Genomic DNA, 17020 nt, shown 5'->3' with positions numbered 1-17020 from the left:
CTATCTCCTGCTGTGTGATATACTGTAGTATGTGAGTAAGGAAAACTTCTGACAGTGTCCTGAATTGATTATCCTGACATTGTTCCACTCTGCATATGCCGGCCTCTAAGCAGTTCACAAATAAACAATATGTCATATGGAGGGATGGCAAAGAGAGGACCTGACTGCAAGATGCAGAGCCTGACGAGGCAGAAAACAAAATGAGCCTTTATTGACCAAAAGCAAAAACAAGAAAACACAAAGTCCAGAGGAATTAAAAAAAAAAAAAGAATATGGAAAGATAGAAGGCACAAGAGACTGACAAAGGGCAAAGAGAAAAACACGACTATATGAAAACAGAGGGATGATTATACAAGGCAGCACAGTGAGAAAGAACTCTGCACCGTACAAGTGGGGTGTCTTGCTCAAGGGGACCTCCATGGCTGGTAAACTGGGATAAGAAAACATGCTAATTTTTCTTGTGGTGCGAAGATTAAGCCGGCAACCATTCCTCCAACCACAGCAAGATAATTTCTCAACCTTGTGAGTTAAGTTGTGGTTTGCAGGCTATATTTATAAGGACCAAGGTGCATCTGTGGTGAATTTGTGCTGGCAGCTCTCATGAAAGATGGATGAGATACTAAAGAGCATGTATCTGAGTACAGTGATGTACAGTGCACTCCTGAAATCAGAATGCATTTCCTTTTCGTTTCACTATGTGAGGAAGGTGTTTTTAAATCTATTACCGGCATCAAATGTTGTGATATGATATTTTAAAAGATAAACTGATTTGGGACAGCCCTAAAAATCATGCCACTTGCATACAAAATCCTTTTTTTTCCTGTGCTCTGTTCTCTCTGTTAAATATAGGCTGAATGGATTGCGGTGGGTGAAAAGTGAGAATCTAGAGGTAGTGAGCCAGGTGACCCAGCTGGACTTGCGGGACAACTGCTTAGAATCGCTAGACCTCAGCTCTGTGTGCAACCTGGAGACTCTGCACTGCCAACGCAACCAGCTGGGGACACTCACACTCAGCGGTTTCACACTGCGCATGCTTCATGCCAGCAGCAACCGTGAGTCAAATAGAGCGTCAAGTAGCTGCTATTAATGCATCACTGGCTATTTGTCTGTATGTTCCTGCCCTTCCCTCCACTGTTACATGCATCATGTAAGTGCACATAGGAATGGTCCAGATGTTTGGTTGATGATTGCTGCCTTTATCTGCCTACAGGCCTTACAACAGTCAACATCTATCCAGTCCCTAACCAGCTGACGCACATGGACCTATCACAGTGAGTTCTGGCTGGGAATAAGAAGTGGCTACAGAGATGCTGATGTCTAAAAATAGTATCTTTGTCTTTGTGCTCATTAATCTAGTTCTGCTCAGTTTATGTAGTTGTAAATCAACATGAATACTGAAATAGATCATTATCACCCAACAACCTCAAAACAGATATTCTGTGTACTTATTTAACTGTTATAGGATTTGGACTTACAATATTTATGGAAAATTTATGGGACTTGGAGGAATTGTAATCATCGCTTTGTTTTTTTTTATCATGTCGGCAAAGGCAGCTGAAGCCCCTTTGCAGTATATTCTCATCCTTTCAGCTGTTAGAGTCACTTTGCCTGTAGGGATTAAATAATAGCTGGGTAGATGAATGAGTAAAAGATGCGCAAATCTGAGAAATCTCTTTTAAGGTCACGAACCTTTCAATCTTTGAAATAGGCCAGTGGTTAAATAAGCTGTCTTGTGTTTTTGCCAGTGTGAGAAACATCTGCACAATTTCTTTCTACCAAACATCTATCCCCAACTGCACGCACTAATTGTTTTTGTTAAAGTACAGATCATTTGCAGGGCTAAATGGCCCTGGAGAATATCGGTTTGGCCTGACCAACTGCTCAGTTCGTGTGTGTGTGTCTGTGTGTGTGTGTGTGTGTTGAGACAGGAACCTCTTGGAGTATCTTCCAGACTGGGTGTGTGACTGCAGAAAAATTGAGATGCTGGACATTACACGTAACCTCCTGTCGGAGCTTCCTTCCAGGTTATGAACTTTTTTTTTTTAACATTTTTGCATAAATTGAATTTATTCCGCCTGTCGTTTAATAAACAGCTGCCTAAAATCCATAATAATAAGATACGATGTCACACATTCTTTCTAACTACTCGCATAAATGCCAGTTGGTGCAGATAAAGACCAGTTTTTACAGTAGTGAAAATGTGGTGTGAGGTTTTCTTGTGTCTGTGTGTTTTGGCTGCTACATTAAAACGTGGCCATCTTATAGTGCCTGGCTCAGAGTACCCTCATTCACTGCCAGGCTCTAGTATTTGTATCAGGCAACAGTGAATGAATCAGAAAAGACTTTTGAAAACTGGATTCGGCTCCCCTGTCTTCTGTACGCACTCATAACTTTGTTGCTGGTATCTGGGGGAAAAGCTATTGTGCTAGTTTGTATGGGCAGGTAAACTGTAGGTCAGTAGGTCACTGATAGATTGGTGAGGGCTACTCACCACCCGCAAAGTTTCATAAGTGCCTTTTCTTGTCCTGATCTTGCTCTGTGATGTGTCTTCTGGCCTCCAGCAGACTGCTTAACAGCTTGAGTTTGAGGAAGCTGCTGACGGGGTACAATCGCTTGCAAAGAGTGCCTGAACTCCTTGACCATGTCCCTCTGGAAGCCCTGGACCTCCAGCACAACATGCTAGCTGAGCTTCCAGAGAGTCTGTTTCTGAAGGCCTTAAAGTAAGTCTGAATCTCTGTACTCTCTCTTTTATTTTTTCAGTGGCCTTTTTGACTTTTTCGTGTTATCATTTGTTTCCTTTATCAGCTGGTTTGTCTGCTTTGAAACTTTTATTGGCAGTGACTTCCCTGTTGTGTTGCAGCGGACAGTCATTGTACTACAGCTCATTGTTTTGGGAATGAAGTGGAGATTATAGGAAGAGATTGTGGTCAAGATCAGTGGAGCATTCCACGCCATAACTGGAGATTCATTTTCTCTCCTGTTTCCTGTGTGGTAAATCTTTTAACACCCATTAGCAGTTCAAATGGTCTAATGCACTTTACTGTCTCTATTGCCAAGATGTAATGGGAGTGACTACTTTGTGTATTATGGGTTTCCTGAGAGCGATGTTAGGAGGGTGATTTTTATTCCAAATAAAATAGGTTAAAAAATACTAGCTACCCATCTGAAAAATGCTATATAATGTAACCGTTTATTCAAAAAATGTACTGTAATGTAACTTATTAAATTTAATGATCTTTTTTTTTTTATTACTTAGCTACTTACTTATTACTTACTTAATTTTTGATACCATGGTGTAGTGGCTAACATATTCATCTTACACAAAAAAGATCCCTGTTATCGGACCAGAGGGAGCCACAGAAAGAGCCTCAGGGGATCACAAACTACTGGACTCCTGGTACTGGTCCCAAGCCTGGATTAATGGGAGGGGTGTGTTTTGAAGGGCATCCAGTGTAAAATCTGTGACAGATTAAACTGACGATCCAACTGCTGTGGCCGTCCCTTGGGAAATAAGGGAGAAGATGGCTGAAAGTACCTACCTAATCTTTCTTTATTGCTTTATTAAATGTTATGAACTGGGCAATAAAGAAACTACTCTGTAGGCTGTAGGTGTTTCTTCAGGTTTGGTAGAATAACAGAATTTTGATTGCTGGTAAACAAACTTTAGCGTATAAAGTTATGTTTTTATCCCTCAGCCATAAATGACCGATGGGGTATTGTTGTCACCCTCCCGGGCAGGCGGTGTGGACACCCAAGCTTGTCCATGCGATAACTCGAGAACGAGGCGACTTAGAATTTTGAAATTCATGCCATAGGTGTGTCTGCTTAAAATGTCACACAAGTTCAGGTAAACTTTCTGAAATTACCAAGGATTTTCACATTTATACCATAATAATCTACTAGGAGGCTGACAGGTAGCACTGGCAGCCTCCAGTATTTTATTTTTTTTAAAGTTCAGAATGAAAGCAGCATGGAAAATCAAAGAGAGGCAGTGCAAATTCAAATCAGAGAGCTAATCAAAAACGATAGCAAATTAATAGAGGTGGCCCAAATGTATAGAACAACTCCTTGTAAGCCATCGTACCATTTATGGGTTTTTTCTCCAACTACTTAGTGACCCAGAATATCCAGAGATAAGCAACCAGGTCAAAAAGAGTCACATTTTAGCTCATCCATCCCATTTGTTGTACTCTGAGCATGTGCTCATTAAGAAGGTAAAGGGTTTTGATGCAGTAGTCTCCAGATCCAAGACGATTTTCTCCTACCGGAGACAACCTTAACCTCGTGGATGTTACTCATTTGTAATTAAAAGCATTTTAAACAGTATATATATTTTAATTAGGTTTCTCAGTAACTAACTGAACACAACTACATTTAATTTTTTATTTAACCATGTTAAACATAAAAAAAAGCCAGACCTCCAAATAAGCTGTAAACCTTATCGTGGTGTGTATGAGCTGGAGAGATGTCAGTGCACGTCAGTAATGTCTGAGGCTGGTTTATAACAACAGCGTGATGAGGTTCACTCCTCACTGGGTCAGAGGGACAAGTTTTATTACTTTACAGTACATGATAAACACAGAAAATGACTTGACACCAATTACATAACAACCACTGGAGCTCATATTACTGGCCCACTTTAATGCGCAGGGTCAATGAAATGCAAATCAATGCTCCACTTGCAAGAATAAATTAGAAGAAGGCTTTTTATGTTAGAAAATATGGAAGCTCCTAAAATCTCTATAATTCTTTAAATGCAGATTTCAGATGCCTCAGTCGTCTTCATTTCGCTGCAGAAGCTGAGGCCACCTGGAATATTATTTAATTTGCAGTTAAACATGTTTCATCGCAAACAGGGTGAAAATGTGTCGTAATTAAATTCAATTTGCACCCGGCCTCCCAAATACCAGCAGACTGAGCTCGCTTCACTTTCACCGAAATATACTCTGTCAAGTATATTCAATATGAGAATCATGCGGTGTTACTGATACCGTTTATCAGTCATCAACAGTCTTCAAAACCTTTTAGCTTGAACATCAGCTGCGGTAAACGGGATGTGAATGGGTGGGTGCGTTCCTCAGATGCACTGCTGATTACTTGAGCTGTTGTGTTAATTGTTTTTCTGTTTGTCTTCTCTTACAGCCTGAACTACTTAAACGTGTCAGCCAATGCCTTGGAAAGCATTCCGCCGAGCAGCCAATCAGAGGAGAGCCTGAGCACACTCCAGGAGCTCTACCTGACGGGGAACAACCTGAGCGAGAACTGCGGCGCTCTGCTGGTCGGACACCAGAACCTGCGGATCCTCCACATTGCCTACAACCAGTTACTCTCATTCCCTGCCAGGTGTGTTCTCCTGCCTTCTGTGTGTCTTAACTATCAGTTTAAACCAAGGTGCAAATTGAACCCTTTTATGCACCCACAAAATACTTTATGAGGATCAACAAAATGTGTGGTGCTTCTTTAGGGTTACTGTGCAGTTAAAGAAGTTATTATTAAGAGTCATTACTGAAGCATTACTTGCATTATAAATTCAATGTAAGTTTTCCCCTTTTCAGCCCAGCTGTTATTGTTTCATGTTTGTGTGTCTTTAGTAAGCTAAGTAAGCTGGAACTGCTGGAGGAGCTAAATTTAAGCGGCAACAATCTAAAAACAATACCCTCCACTGTGTCCAGCTGTAAGAGACTGCACACCCTCATAGCACACTCGAACCACATCAGCGTCTTCCCAGAGATCCTCAACCTCCCCGAGATCAAGGTCAGGCCCGTTGCACTTTTCTTTGTGTCACGTGATCAACTTTAAGCGTACTTCGGCTCACCTGGTTTCGCATCTCTTTAGCTTGTCGATCTAAGCTGCAATGAGCTCACTGAGATCCAGCTGCCCGATTCCCTGCCTGCCACTTTACAAGAGCTGGACCTGACAGGCAACAGCAGCCTGATGCTGGAACACAAAACCCTCAATCTCTTCAGGTGAGGCGCAGCACCAAATACTGAACTTCTTGTAAGCAGCAATTAGATTCTGTAGCTGTCACATAGGGGCACACAATAAAGGTGTACAGTGCACTCTAGTGTATTTCTTTTTTCTCTTTTATTTTTAGCCACATCACCACCCTGAAATTAGACCAGAAATCTACCACAACAGCAGGAGACTCTCTGAGCGCCTCCACTCCTTGGAAGCATGGTTACTCTGAAATGAGCGGGCAAAGGAACAAGTGTGTACAGATCTTCTCTGTTTTGTGTTTTTCTTCTATAACTATGTTATAGGGTTTTCTTTTTTTAATATAAATTTTATCATTACCTGTTGCTGGAATCATTTATTTTTAACAATAAGTCATATAGTGGTGGCTTATAATTTATTTACCTTTCATACAGTGAAACTATAACACTGTTGCCTCAGCCCATCTTAAGAGTTTGGGCCTAGCCAAGCAACAGCACAGTTTCTTGATCTTAATGTATGCACATCTGTTTCTTTCCACTGTAGAGTTTCACATTGTTTTTGTGTGGATTCAGTTTTCATTGATTCCTTGTTTTCACTGCACTGCCATAAGCCCACGCAGTGCAATTTTCTAATGCAGTGGCAACTGAAGGCCGCTGGTTAATTTCTCAGTCTCTACATTGAACATAATGTCTTCTCATTTAAATGCACAGTTTAAATATTTTACACTTTGTTTTTATTCTCAGTACTTCATAATTTCTTAGACCACCTGTCATATTTAAGAAACACATAGTGACGGATTAACTTTTACAGAAACAATAAATAATGTTGGTAATTACAAACACTGTTCATTCATTGCCATAGATTTATCAGTGGTGTTCTGATAAATATGCTGAGCGCTGTACATTTTACACAGCGTGGCGACGTTCTTGAAAACAGAGTTGGTATGAAGTTTTGTGAATGGATCTGCTAGATCTATTATTGTGCATCTTTTGTTCGGGACAGGTTGTGTGTGTCTGTGCTGGCTGTAGACCACTTCAGAGACAGCGTGGAAGCATGCTATGGTATCTTTGATGGAGACCGCAATGAGGAAGTGCCTCGCCTGTTGCAGTGCACTATGGGAGACGTGCTGTGCGAGGAGCTGCAGCACTCTAGTGTTGACAGTGTGTATATGTGCAACACTTTCCTCACCTCACACAGGTAACATGTTGTCCTTTGTAATTGTTTTTCATTATTAATACCTGGTTTTTACTTGCATTCACTGACTGAAAGAGTTTGTTTTTGTTGTTTGGCGATTGGTGGGGGCACAGGAAACTTGGTATGGCCGGTCAGAAGCTGGGTGCATCTGGCCTGCTGTGTTATATCCACCGTGAGACTTCAGATCCAGGAGCATCCTTTAGCCTTACTGTGGCCAATGTGGGTACCTGCCAAGCCGTGCTGTGCCGAAATGGACAACCTGTACCTCTCTCTAAGGTTTATAGTTTGGAGAACTGCACTGAGGAAATGGAGCGGGTTAAAGTCAGTAAAGCCATTATTACAGAGGTAATGCCTATGTTGGGTTTCAGCTGTTAAATGGGAGCAATTGCACATAGCTTCTAATCTAGTGTTAATATGCTCTGTCATATTCCACTGTGTAAACATTATGAGGCTATACGCTCTGCTGCGGTTCTAATGGCGCTTCTGTTTTGTAGGATAACAAAGTGAGTGGAGTGACATGCTGCTCTCGCCTGTTGGGCTGCTCTTATCTGTCTCCCTGGGTGCTTCCAAAGCCCTGGGTGCGCACTGAGCCGCTTTGTTCCCAGGATGAGTTCTTGATCCTGGGGAATCGAGCCCTGTTTGAGCGAGTTTCCTACCAGGAGGCTGTGTGCACCGTGCAGGCTGTCCGGGATCCCCGTGCTGCTGCTAAGAAGTTGTGTTCACTTGCCCAAAGTTACGGCTGCAAGGACAACATCGGCGCTGTCGTGGTGTCCCTGCACATTGGTGAGGACAGCTGCACATGTGAGCCGCCAGTCACCACCACCGAGCCACGGGGCCCTGCTCCTGCTCCCGTTCCTGCGTCTGTTATCCCGGGCCCTAGCGACCCAGCCACCAACCTCTCCTCCAGCAGTGGCATTGTCACTGAGTTCAGCAGTGAGACGTCAGCTTCAGAGATCGGCAGCGAAGCGGGATCCACCGCTTCAGATGAACACCCATCCTCTGGCACTGTGACCCGCCCAGAGAGACGCTGTAGCCTACACCCCGCTACCACACTGTGCGGCATCATGGTGCCAGGCTCAGGTGGGACCGGACCCCACCCAGGTCTATTCCAGCAGCAGCCATCCAGCACCACATTCTCAAGTAACCAGTCGGACAATGGCTTGGACAGTGATGATGAAGCTCCACTCGAGGGTGTCATCTCCAATGGCAGCAAATTAGAAGTGGAAGTAGACATTCACTGTTGTGCTTTTCAGCTGCGGTCGGGGCCCCATGAGAGCCCCAAAGACTTGGACTTTGAAAAACGAGGCTTTGACCATCCCGGTGGTAAAATGCGCAGACAGAACAGCGTGGTGGTTTCTGCTACAAACGGCTGCCTGCTTGCTGTATGTGGGAGAGAGATTGCTGACCTTAAGAAATCTCCCTCCACATCCAGCCTGTTTGGGAAGAAGTTGTCCAATGGTTCTGTGGTAGCCCCCGAAGACAGTCACAACCTAATTGAGGTTGCCCTAGAGGCTCCCAAGAAAAAGTCTGGCTATTTCACAGCTCCAGCACAGCAGGACCCAGAGGACCAGCTGATTGTGCCTCCTAGTCTAGAGCAGGAAGTCAGGGAGCAGCTACGAGGCCAGAGCCCTCTAGTCTCAGGCCCCTCTGCACCAACCACACCCTCCTCCTTAAAAGATCCGGTGTGGGATCATCCACACCCCCCAGCATTTCCATCCAGCCTGGTTCCAGGTCCAGGCCCGACTCCTATCCTACAACAGGAGGTTTATGATACCGCCCTCTAAGGGGGAGGATTTCTGTGATTGTGCCATTCTGGGACTGAAGAGTTTTCTCATACACGAGGGAAAGTCCAGTTAAAGTTGCCATTCAGATACTTTGTGAGAACAAGACAAACCTGTGGCATCTTAATGGTCACTAAATGATGCCTTTTAACGTGAGGTCAAAAAAAGTGTACGGTCTGAGTATCTGAGAGAACAAAGGCAAATAAAAAGAAAAAAAATTCAGTTTGTAACAGAACATTGTGAAACAGAAAGCTGGCTGTATTAGACAAAGAACAAGCCTGACCTGAAATTGGATACCTCGAGTGTTTGAACTCGTCAGCAGCATTTCCCTTTACTTGGAAAGCAAAGCAATCTGGAGGGTGTGCAAGAGATGTCAGATCTTTTCTCCAGGAGCTCTGTTGTCTCTCAGATCCTGGAGGGAAGTACTATGACGGAAACATGAAAAAGTGCCTACTACAGAAGACACAGCCTAGAGGTCCCTACATCCTGGCTGTGTTTCAGAGACGTGAGTTTGATAGTTGAATTTGCAGGATGGATAGTGTCTCTAAGAGACCAGGACTGGCACAGCTTCGGCTCTCCTCCTCCTCCTCCACCTGTGGCTTACGAAGGAAATCAGAGAGTCTTAATGCTTCTAATACACACAGATCTGAAAACAACATAACTGCATTTTCATTGTGTCTGTTTTTTAGTTAGCATTTCCACACGATATATAAAGAATTGTCTATCACTCCTACATGGTAAAGTACAAACTCACATCTAGCGGGTGGCCGATGTGATGTGCTTACACTGCTGACATTAAGACTGAATATTTTTTCTATGTAGAGCAATGCAATATCAAAGTCATTTAGTTGTAAAGCAAGAGGCAATTAGTAGAGGTTAACAACTGTTACTGCAGTATATTCTGTGACAGTGCATTATAAAATGAGCTCCTTAAAACATTCATAGGAAGATAAAAGATTCATTTGAATTTAGTCAGTTTTATGGTCACTGGATAGTGGACTGGACAAATGAGCTAAGACACAAAACTGAAGTATTACATATTGTAAGGCCAAGAGATATAAAATCAGGATTTGTACTGCATGTGTGAAAATATCCCCTCTGGTACTTACATTTTAGTATATTTGAATTTTGGAGGCTGCTTCTGCTTCTGCTTTTTAAAATTTGACAACATCAGTCCATCCTGTCCCTTGAGGCAGATTTCATTATTCGTTTTTACTTTGCAAAATGTTTTAAATCTTACCTCTATAATGCACTACTCATACATCCAGGTGAGGTTTGGCATGTGGTGTTTAGACCCTTAAGAGAACTGAAACCCTATTCTCTTGCATTTTTTTCAGTCATTTATTATACATCATGGATATGTGTGCAACTGACAAAAACAAAATGCAGGAAGGACTGCCTTATCACCGTGTTATCTGAAAAACTACATTAAAAGCATTGCCATATCATTTAATTAGCTTTCTGGGTAGAATAAATTGACTTTCCCGAATCAAATTGGTGAAGGAACAAGTTACAGCACCTGTATGTTTTACTAAAAACATAAAAACATTGAGATTTGCTGCCTGTGTATTGATAACATATCACAAAAGAAAGAGCTTGATGTAGCTTTCATTTTTACTTGGGCACATTTATGTCCACACGCCTTTGTAATCATATGGCTACTTTAGTTGTGGCTACACACAGTTAATGTACAAATAGTATGAGTGTCGCAGCAGTATAAGGTGCCCAAATAAGAACGCACTATTTCAGTCCCTTCCATTAAGAATAAGTACAACCACTGGACACTTTGTTAGGTACACCTATTCAGCTGTTCATTAACAAAAATATCTAACTAGCCAATCACATGGCAGCAACTCAAAGCATTTAGATGTGTAGACCTTATCAAGACGACCTGCTTAAGTTTAAAGCGAGCATCAGAATCGGGGAAGAAAGGTCATTTCAGTGACTTTAAATGCAGTGTTGCTGCAGACTTCTTTGAGCTGATAGGTAAACAGCAGTACCTCAAATAACCACTGATTACAGCCAACATATGCAGAAGAGCACCTCTGAATGCATGACACATTGAACCTTTAAGAAGATCCGCCTTGGGTGACATTACTGTGAGCTAAGAACAAGTTGTGTTAGCTCCCCAAACATGCACAACAAAAGATGGGAAAACTTGTTGCCTTGTTTGATGAGTCTTGATTTCTGTGGCAACATTCAAGTGGGAGTGTCAGAATTTGATGTAAACAACATGAAAGGATGGGTTCATCCTGCCTTAGTAGTTCAGGCTACTGCTGGTGGTGTAAGGGTGTGGGAGGTATTATTTCTCCATAGTTAATACCCATGGAGATTTGTTTAAACACCACAGTCTACCTGAGTCTTGTTGCTGACCATGTCCAACCCTTTATGAGCACATTGGACAAATCTTCTGATGGCTGCTTTCAGAAAGATAACGTCAATTCATTCAAACTGGTTTCTTGAACATGTCAATGAGTTACTTTACTCAAATGGCCTCCACAGTCACCAGATCTCAATCTAATCGAGCAGCTTTGGGATGTGGTGAACAGGAGGTTCACATCATGTGCGCTTGACAAATCTGCAGCTACTGTATGATGCTATCATGCTAACGTGGAGCAAGATCTCTGAGGAATGTTTCAAGCACCTTGCTGAATCTATACTTTGAAGAATTAAGGCAGTTCTGAATGCAAAAGGGGGTCTAACTCAATGTTAGCAAAGTGTACCTAATAAGGTGGCCAGTGAGTATTCTTTTTTTTTTCACAATGCTTCAGCAGTGCACATCATCCATGTTTTTTTAAATATATAGTCAACTGTATTGTCATATATATGACAGAAAAATACATTATTGTTTAAACTGTCAGTTATATGTTATGCAGCCTTGGAAACCTCACATTGTCCAGTCCTAAACCTCCCCGCATTGTGCCAAAAGAGGAAGCAACTCTGCAGAGCTGCTGTGGCTAAGAGAAGGCCAAAGTTGGGTAATTGCTCTTGTCAGTGACACAGTGACATAGATTTTAATTTTTTTGGTTACCACGACATGTTGGAAGGAATTACACAGCCATTGTACATCCAGACCTTTCAGTGTTCTCTTTTAGCCTTAATGTAACACTACTCAGTATTTTGAAGCGAGGAGCCTTTTGTTTCTTTCCGTTGATGTTCTGTCTGTGAATGAGGTCTTTGGCTCTATGTGAATGAGTGAGAAGTCAGTGATGATGCCTTAAATGCTGTGTGGGTATGAATTCCTCCTTGTTTTATTGCGTTTCATCTCCTGAAAAGAATATACACTGTCAAAAGCACCTTGTACATAGAATATAATAGTAATATCAAGAGTTATGTATATTTAATTTTATTATATAATTTTTTTAGCATAGTGTTCTGAGGTTATTGTGGCTTCCCTCAGCCAAGTGCATTATCTTTTGTCTATGAGGACACTGACAATATAGTTAATTTACAATATTTTTAAGTCTCATTAACATCACAAAGATATTTTTTTCATTCAAAGTACTTTTGTTTGTCACCACTTAGAGTTTTGTTAGTAACTTAACTTATATTTAAATATTTCAAATTAACACCACAAAACTACATAAACTAACACTATCTTCCTGCATTGCTTTTACTCTGTGTAAATATAAGTTAATGAAAATCAGGACATACAGTTATTATCCACATGTAAGAGTCTGAGATCATATTTAGATGCATCGGTACTGTCCGTATTCTGCTTTTTCAGAATTCAAGAACTAATTTTAACCCCCAAATGCTTTTTTTTAAATATCTAAAATTACAAATAGCAAATCCAGTTTTGTGATAAAGATAATCATTTTTATTCCTGTCACTTTATTGATCAGTCCTTGCTGGGTCTGACATGCCAAACACATTGGACTCTGTGGTTCTGTCTGTGCCTAGACCTCCACAATTGGAGCCCACACATAGTGCCACACATCTGGATCGCTGGCAGTGGAACACTGACGGGCACTGCAGGTGTAGATGCCACGTGGGGAGCTAAGCTAGCTTATGATTGTGAATGTTACTGATACATATCTGAAATGTTAATGAAGTCTGGAGAGGAGAAACTGAACTTTCTATAAGGTTTCATATCACACAGTGGTAAAATCCCTTGTAAAATATGCAAAGTGTACATATATACCTGTATATCAGAGCGTCAATTTCCCATCACCTTTAACTATACGACTCATGTTTCAATATGTCTGATAATGAATATTGGCTGGTGTGTGTGTATAATGTTTGTGGAGGTTGTGTTTGTAATTTGCATTGTGTTGCTTTTTTTATGTCCCTTTGGCACTTTGGCAGTGTGGTTTTATGAGTTTGCCCCCAGCTGCCATGTCAGTCTGGGACTGTACTGCATTGCTATATTTAGTGCTCTTTAAACTAACTGGGTCCTTTTGCTTTATAACATTTGTACCGTTGTTGTACATTCATGCGTTCAGTCTGTCTTTTGGTTGATACCATGTATTCACCCTCTGTCCGGTATAATATACTCACAAAATAGAAGTACATTTGGATAATGATCCATCTGTAATCGGTGTGCATGTACATAAGCAGATTGTATGCACAAACAGAGGGAAGATGGAGGGGTACATTGCATTGGCTTAAAATATTCCCTTTAATTCTTTAGTGGAAGGGGCTCGTGAGCTCAATACTCATGCAGTTAAATGCATTTGTACACAAAGTAGAGGGTATGTGCATTTGTTAGGCTGCAGTTTCAGTGTTTTTATTTTAACCTTCTTCTTTTGTTAACTATTCGGTATAATTTCTCTTTGCACAACATGACAAGCTCCCTGTGCATCTGTGTTGCAAAATGTCTGTGTTTGTGTGTAGATAAAAGCTTTAGCGCACACATACTGTAAGTGTATGCATGTCTGTGTGAAACAATGGATCGACTGTAATTCTGTGTGAATATGGTGAATGAAACCGATCAGAGATGCTCCATTTGTTTAAAATGTGACCAAAGTAGCCATTGTTTAATCTCACTATTCCTTTATGCATATTGTTTTCAAGAAATGCTTGAATAATTTTTTTCCTGAATGCCAAGAAAGCGATGTTTATTTTTGTACTTTTTTTTCATGCAAATTAATATTTCCCTTTTTTGCTACAGAATTTAAAGTCATTGGGCTTATACAGAAAACTGTCACCCATTATGGTACTATTGATGGTACTATAACTGTATTTATTGTTGAAAGCATGCTCTAAATATAAGGCTACAGGGAAAAAAAACATAGAATACATACAAAATGTGATTTATTTGTACAAAAGGGAGCATATCCGATATTTTTAGGTTTTTATTCGAGCATGCAGATTACTGCTACAAATTTAGTTTTTTTTTAATAATCATTAAGAAGATTAATTATTTAGGAAAAGAACTAACAATGGGCACTTTTGTGGTTTGTCAGAAAGAATTGTATATTCTTGAACACTGAGAGTGGAAGGTGGCTATTTTATTTTAAATGCTGCTATCATTAGTTTTCAGCAGACAGGCTGGTTTTTGTTTTGTTTTTAACTTTAAGCCAAGTAGCAATAAAACTTTTTACTGTGAATTTTTTTTGTTTTTGTCCAGTGTCAACTTTACTCATCATTATTAATGGTTATATCAACCCATCCATCCATCTTCTTCCACGTATCCAGTTCAGGGTGTTTATTTTAACCCAATAAAAAACAAAATCACTTTAAAATTTCTTACATTCTTAGAATTATTAGCATCCTTGCATTTTTCATATGTAATCTCACCCCTTAATCCATGTCCAAAAGGGCAGGTTATGCGGTTATCACTGATGTGTTGTCCTGTTCAATACTCAGATCAAGAAAATAAATGAGAAGAAACAGTGACCGCTGCTGTGGAATTATATGTAATGTTTTATCTTTGTAAACTCCTAATCACAGTAGATGCCATCTGTTGGTGAAGCTCAGAGTTATGAGTTATCCTAAACTCAGGTAAAGTGGTTGACAAATTCTGAGAATAAATTTTAATTAAAAATAAGTATATCTCTTGTGAGTGCTATAAGAAGAACAGAGTGTGTGTCTTTCTCAGACTTATGTGTGTGTGTGTGTGTGTGTTTTAAATCAACACATTAAATAAAAAGAAAAGGGAAAAAACCATCCAAAGCCATCAGAAAAGCTTTAAAACTATAAAGAGAAACCATGTGACACTCAACTCCATTTCCTTTTAAAATGTCAAAGACATTTGTTTTTTAGGAAGTCAGTTCAGCCCATTTCAGCCATCTCTTTCACAGATAAATGCAATGACAGATGACCATGTAATATTATACTATTTTGGTAGTTTATTATAACTACAACTTCATAGAAAATATGAGAGATGTGGTAAACAGGTATAAGGAATAAAAAAGATTAGGTATGTATAAAACACTATCAAGGCATAAAAATGTATAAACAGCTTATATACAAGTAACACCTAATGAGAGTACAAGAAAAAAAATCCTGTCAAAGTGATTTTTTCTCACTCCTACTTTTGTTCATTTGTGAATAAAAATGGAAAGGCAGCTTAAAAATTATCATCCTGGTTTGTTCTTTGCTTTTTCAGCTCTCGCACTGACCTGAAAGCTCTGATAGCTAACACTGCACCAAAGATGAAAACAACCACCCCCAAGACCCCAAACAGTCCCTCTGCAATGTCTGCACCATTGTACTTGCAATCAAACCCTTGGTGCCCTTTGCTCTTGTACATCTGCTCTCTCTCCTTACAGATGGGGTCGTCATAGGTTTCCTTCAGCTTAATAAAATAGATGGCAATTCCTGGGATGTACCCCAGACCGATCAGGAAACTCAGCACAGCCTCAACCAGCAGCACAGGAGGACAGCGGAAAGGGACTCTGAAAATCCCCAGGCCCAGCATGGCAAAAGCGTAGATCATTAAAATTCCACCAGCCGCCATGGTGAAGATGTACGGAGGCCGCTTAAGCTCATGGAAGAGCTGGTCTAGCTCCTGCACTCTCTTTGCATCGGCTCCAGTGAAGGCACCGGCACCACCGTAGTAATAAGAGTATAATCCACCGAGGCTGGCCAGGTCACGGTAACCCCCATTGTTGCTGTAAGGCACCCCGGCACAGATTATGATAAGCAGGTTCACAAACACCTCTGCAAGCTGGCAGATACCTGGAGACAAAGATTTATGGCTTTTGTAGAAAAAGATATTTTTAAATTGGGATTTTGACTTTTGCCTTAAAATAATTGTTTAAAGAAACTTCTTTTCACGTTAAATTAAACAACAGAATAAATAAATAAATACTAACTGTTCCAACGCAGCATTTCAAAATAATTTACTATTGTGGTATATTTTCACATTTTTGCACTATCCTCTCGTTATCATATTTATTTATCATATGATAAATAATAATAATAATTTACATCCCTGAATGCATTTTAGGGATATCTCAAAAAATTGTAGCTTGCATGTATTGTTTCACAGAAGAAATTAAAACCAAATATACTTGCCTCTGCTGGTTAATATGTATCTGAAATTGTAAAGCGCTGGCTTCAGTTGTGGTTCGTAATACTCCATCTCAGAGAGATCCCCTGAAGTCTCTCTGGGCCTGTAAGGAAAATAAAATGTTTTTAAATCGTTTATTTTGCTACAGGTTTATGTAATTTTAGGTCAAAACATTGCAGAGTTAAATATGATCTTCAGGCTTTATGAAGGTTTAGTGAATGCAGACCATGTTTAGAACTACATTTACCGTCTTGAGGTTCCTTCATGTCTGTGAGAGGCAGTTGTCATATCCCTCTGTCTGTTTTCCCCGGCCCTTCTGTCACCTGCAGTGCCCCTCTCCTCGGCGTCATACCCAGAGTAGTCTCGATTGTGTGTATAGCGCTTATCCCCGCTTTTGCAGTCACCACTCTGATCGCGTCTTCCCCTCTCTGGCATCTTCCTGTGCCAACATAATAAAATTATAGACCTGTATCTTGTTTATTTTACAGCCTGTCATAAACAAAGTGGGTAGTTGGCTTTTATCTCCACGACGCACTGCAAGCAATAAAGCAGCATGGGGGATAACTTAAAAAATGTCTCGATGAGGTAGAAGTTTCTTCATTAATGAAGCAGCTTATCAAAAGCTGGTGATAACTTGAGGCACTGTAAACGT

The 17020-nt window shown here is 40.6% G+C and overlaps 2 protein-coding genes across 4 annotated transcripts in view; one reads left to right on the top strand and one right to left on the bottom strand.

The window, feature by feature from the left end:
• phlpp2 (PH domain and leucine rich repeat protein phosphatase 2) overlaps positions 1 to 14750 on the top strand; it is a 41535-nt gene extending 26785 nt beyond the window's left edge. Inside the window, exons 9-19 of one of the 3 annotated variants that reach the window (XM_063475662.1) lie at positions 850 to 1052; positions 1211 to 1271; positions 1929 to 2024; positions 2565 to 2720; positions 5143 to 5343; positions 5592 to 5754; positions 5836 to 5966; positions 6095 to 6208; positions 6937 to 7131; positions 7242 to 7473; positions 7623 to 14750. In XM_063475662.1, coding sequence (XP_063331732.1) covers positions 850 to 1052; positions 1211 to 1271; positions 1929 to 2024; positions 2565 to 2720; positions 5143 to 5343; positions 5592 to 5754; positions 5836 to 5966; positions 6095 to 6208; positions 6937 to 7131; positions 7242 to 7473; positions 7623 to 8912 — 2842 coding nt within the window. In that variant the 3' untranslated portion in view covers positions 8913 to 14750. Of the gene's footprint in view, positions 1 to 849; positions 1053 to 1210; positions 1272 to 1928; positions 2025 to 2561; positions 2721 to 5142; positions 5344 to 5591; positions 5755 to 5835; positions 5967 to 6094; positions 6209 to 6936; positions 7132 to 7241; positions 7474 to 7622 lie in introns of all 3 variants that reach the window. The other 2 variants (XM_063475669.1, XM_063475655.1) reach the window with 2 other exon arrangements.
• A 673-nt stretch (positions 14751 to 15423) lies between these two features.
• Positions 15424 to 16803, bottom strand: marveld3 (MARVEL domain containing 3). Its single transcript, XM_063470420.1, has 3 exons — positions 16616 to 16803; positions 16374 to 16471; positions 15424 to 16034 (listed from the first exon to the last, which is right to left on the bottom strand). The coding sequence occupies exons 1-3, from the start codon at positions 16801 to 16803 to the stop codon at positions 15424 to 15426; spliced, it is 897 nt and encodes a 298-aa protein (XP_063326490.1).
• Positions 16804 to 17020: the final 217 nt, after the last annotated feature.

Source organism: Pelmatolapia mariae, linkage group LG1, assembly GCF_036321145.2.
Source record: "Pelmatolapia mariae isolate MD_Pm_ZW linkage group LG1, Pm_UMD_F_2, whole genome shotgun sequence".
NCBI classification, from domain to species: Eukaryota; Metazoa; Chordata; class Actinopteri; order Cichliformes; family Cichlidae; genus Pelmatolapia; species Pelmatolapia mariae.
The sequence above is the reverse complement of the archived record's forward strand: the minus strand, read 5'-3'. Positions and strand labels throughout refer to the sequence as shown.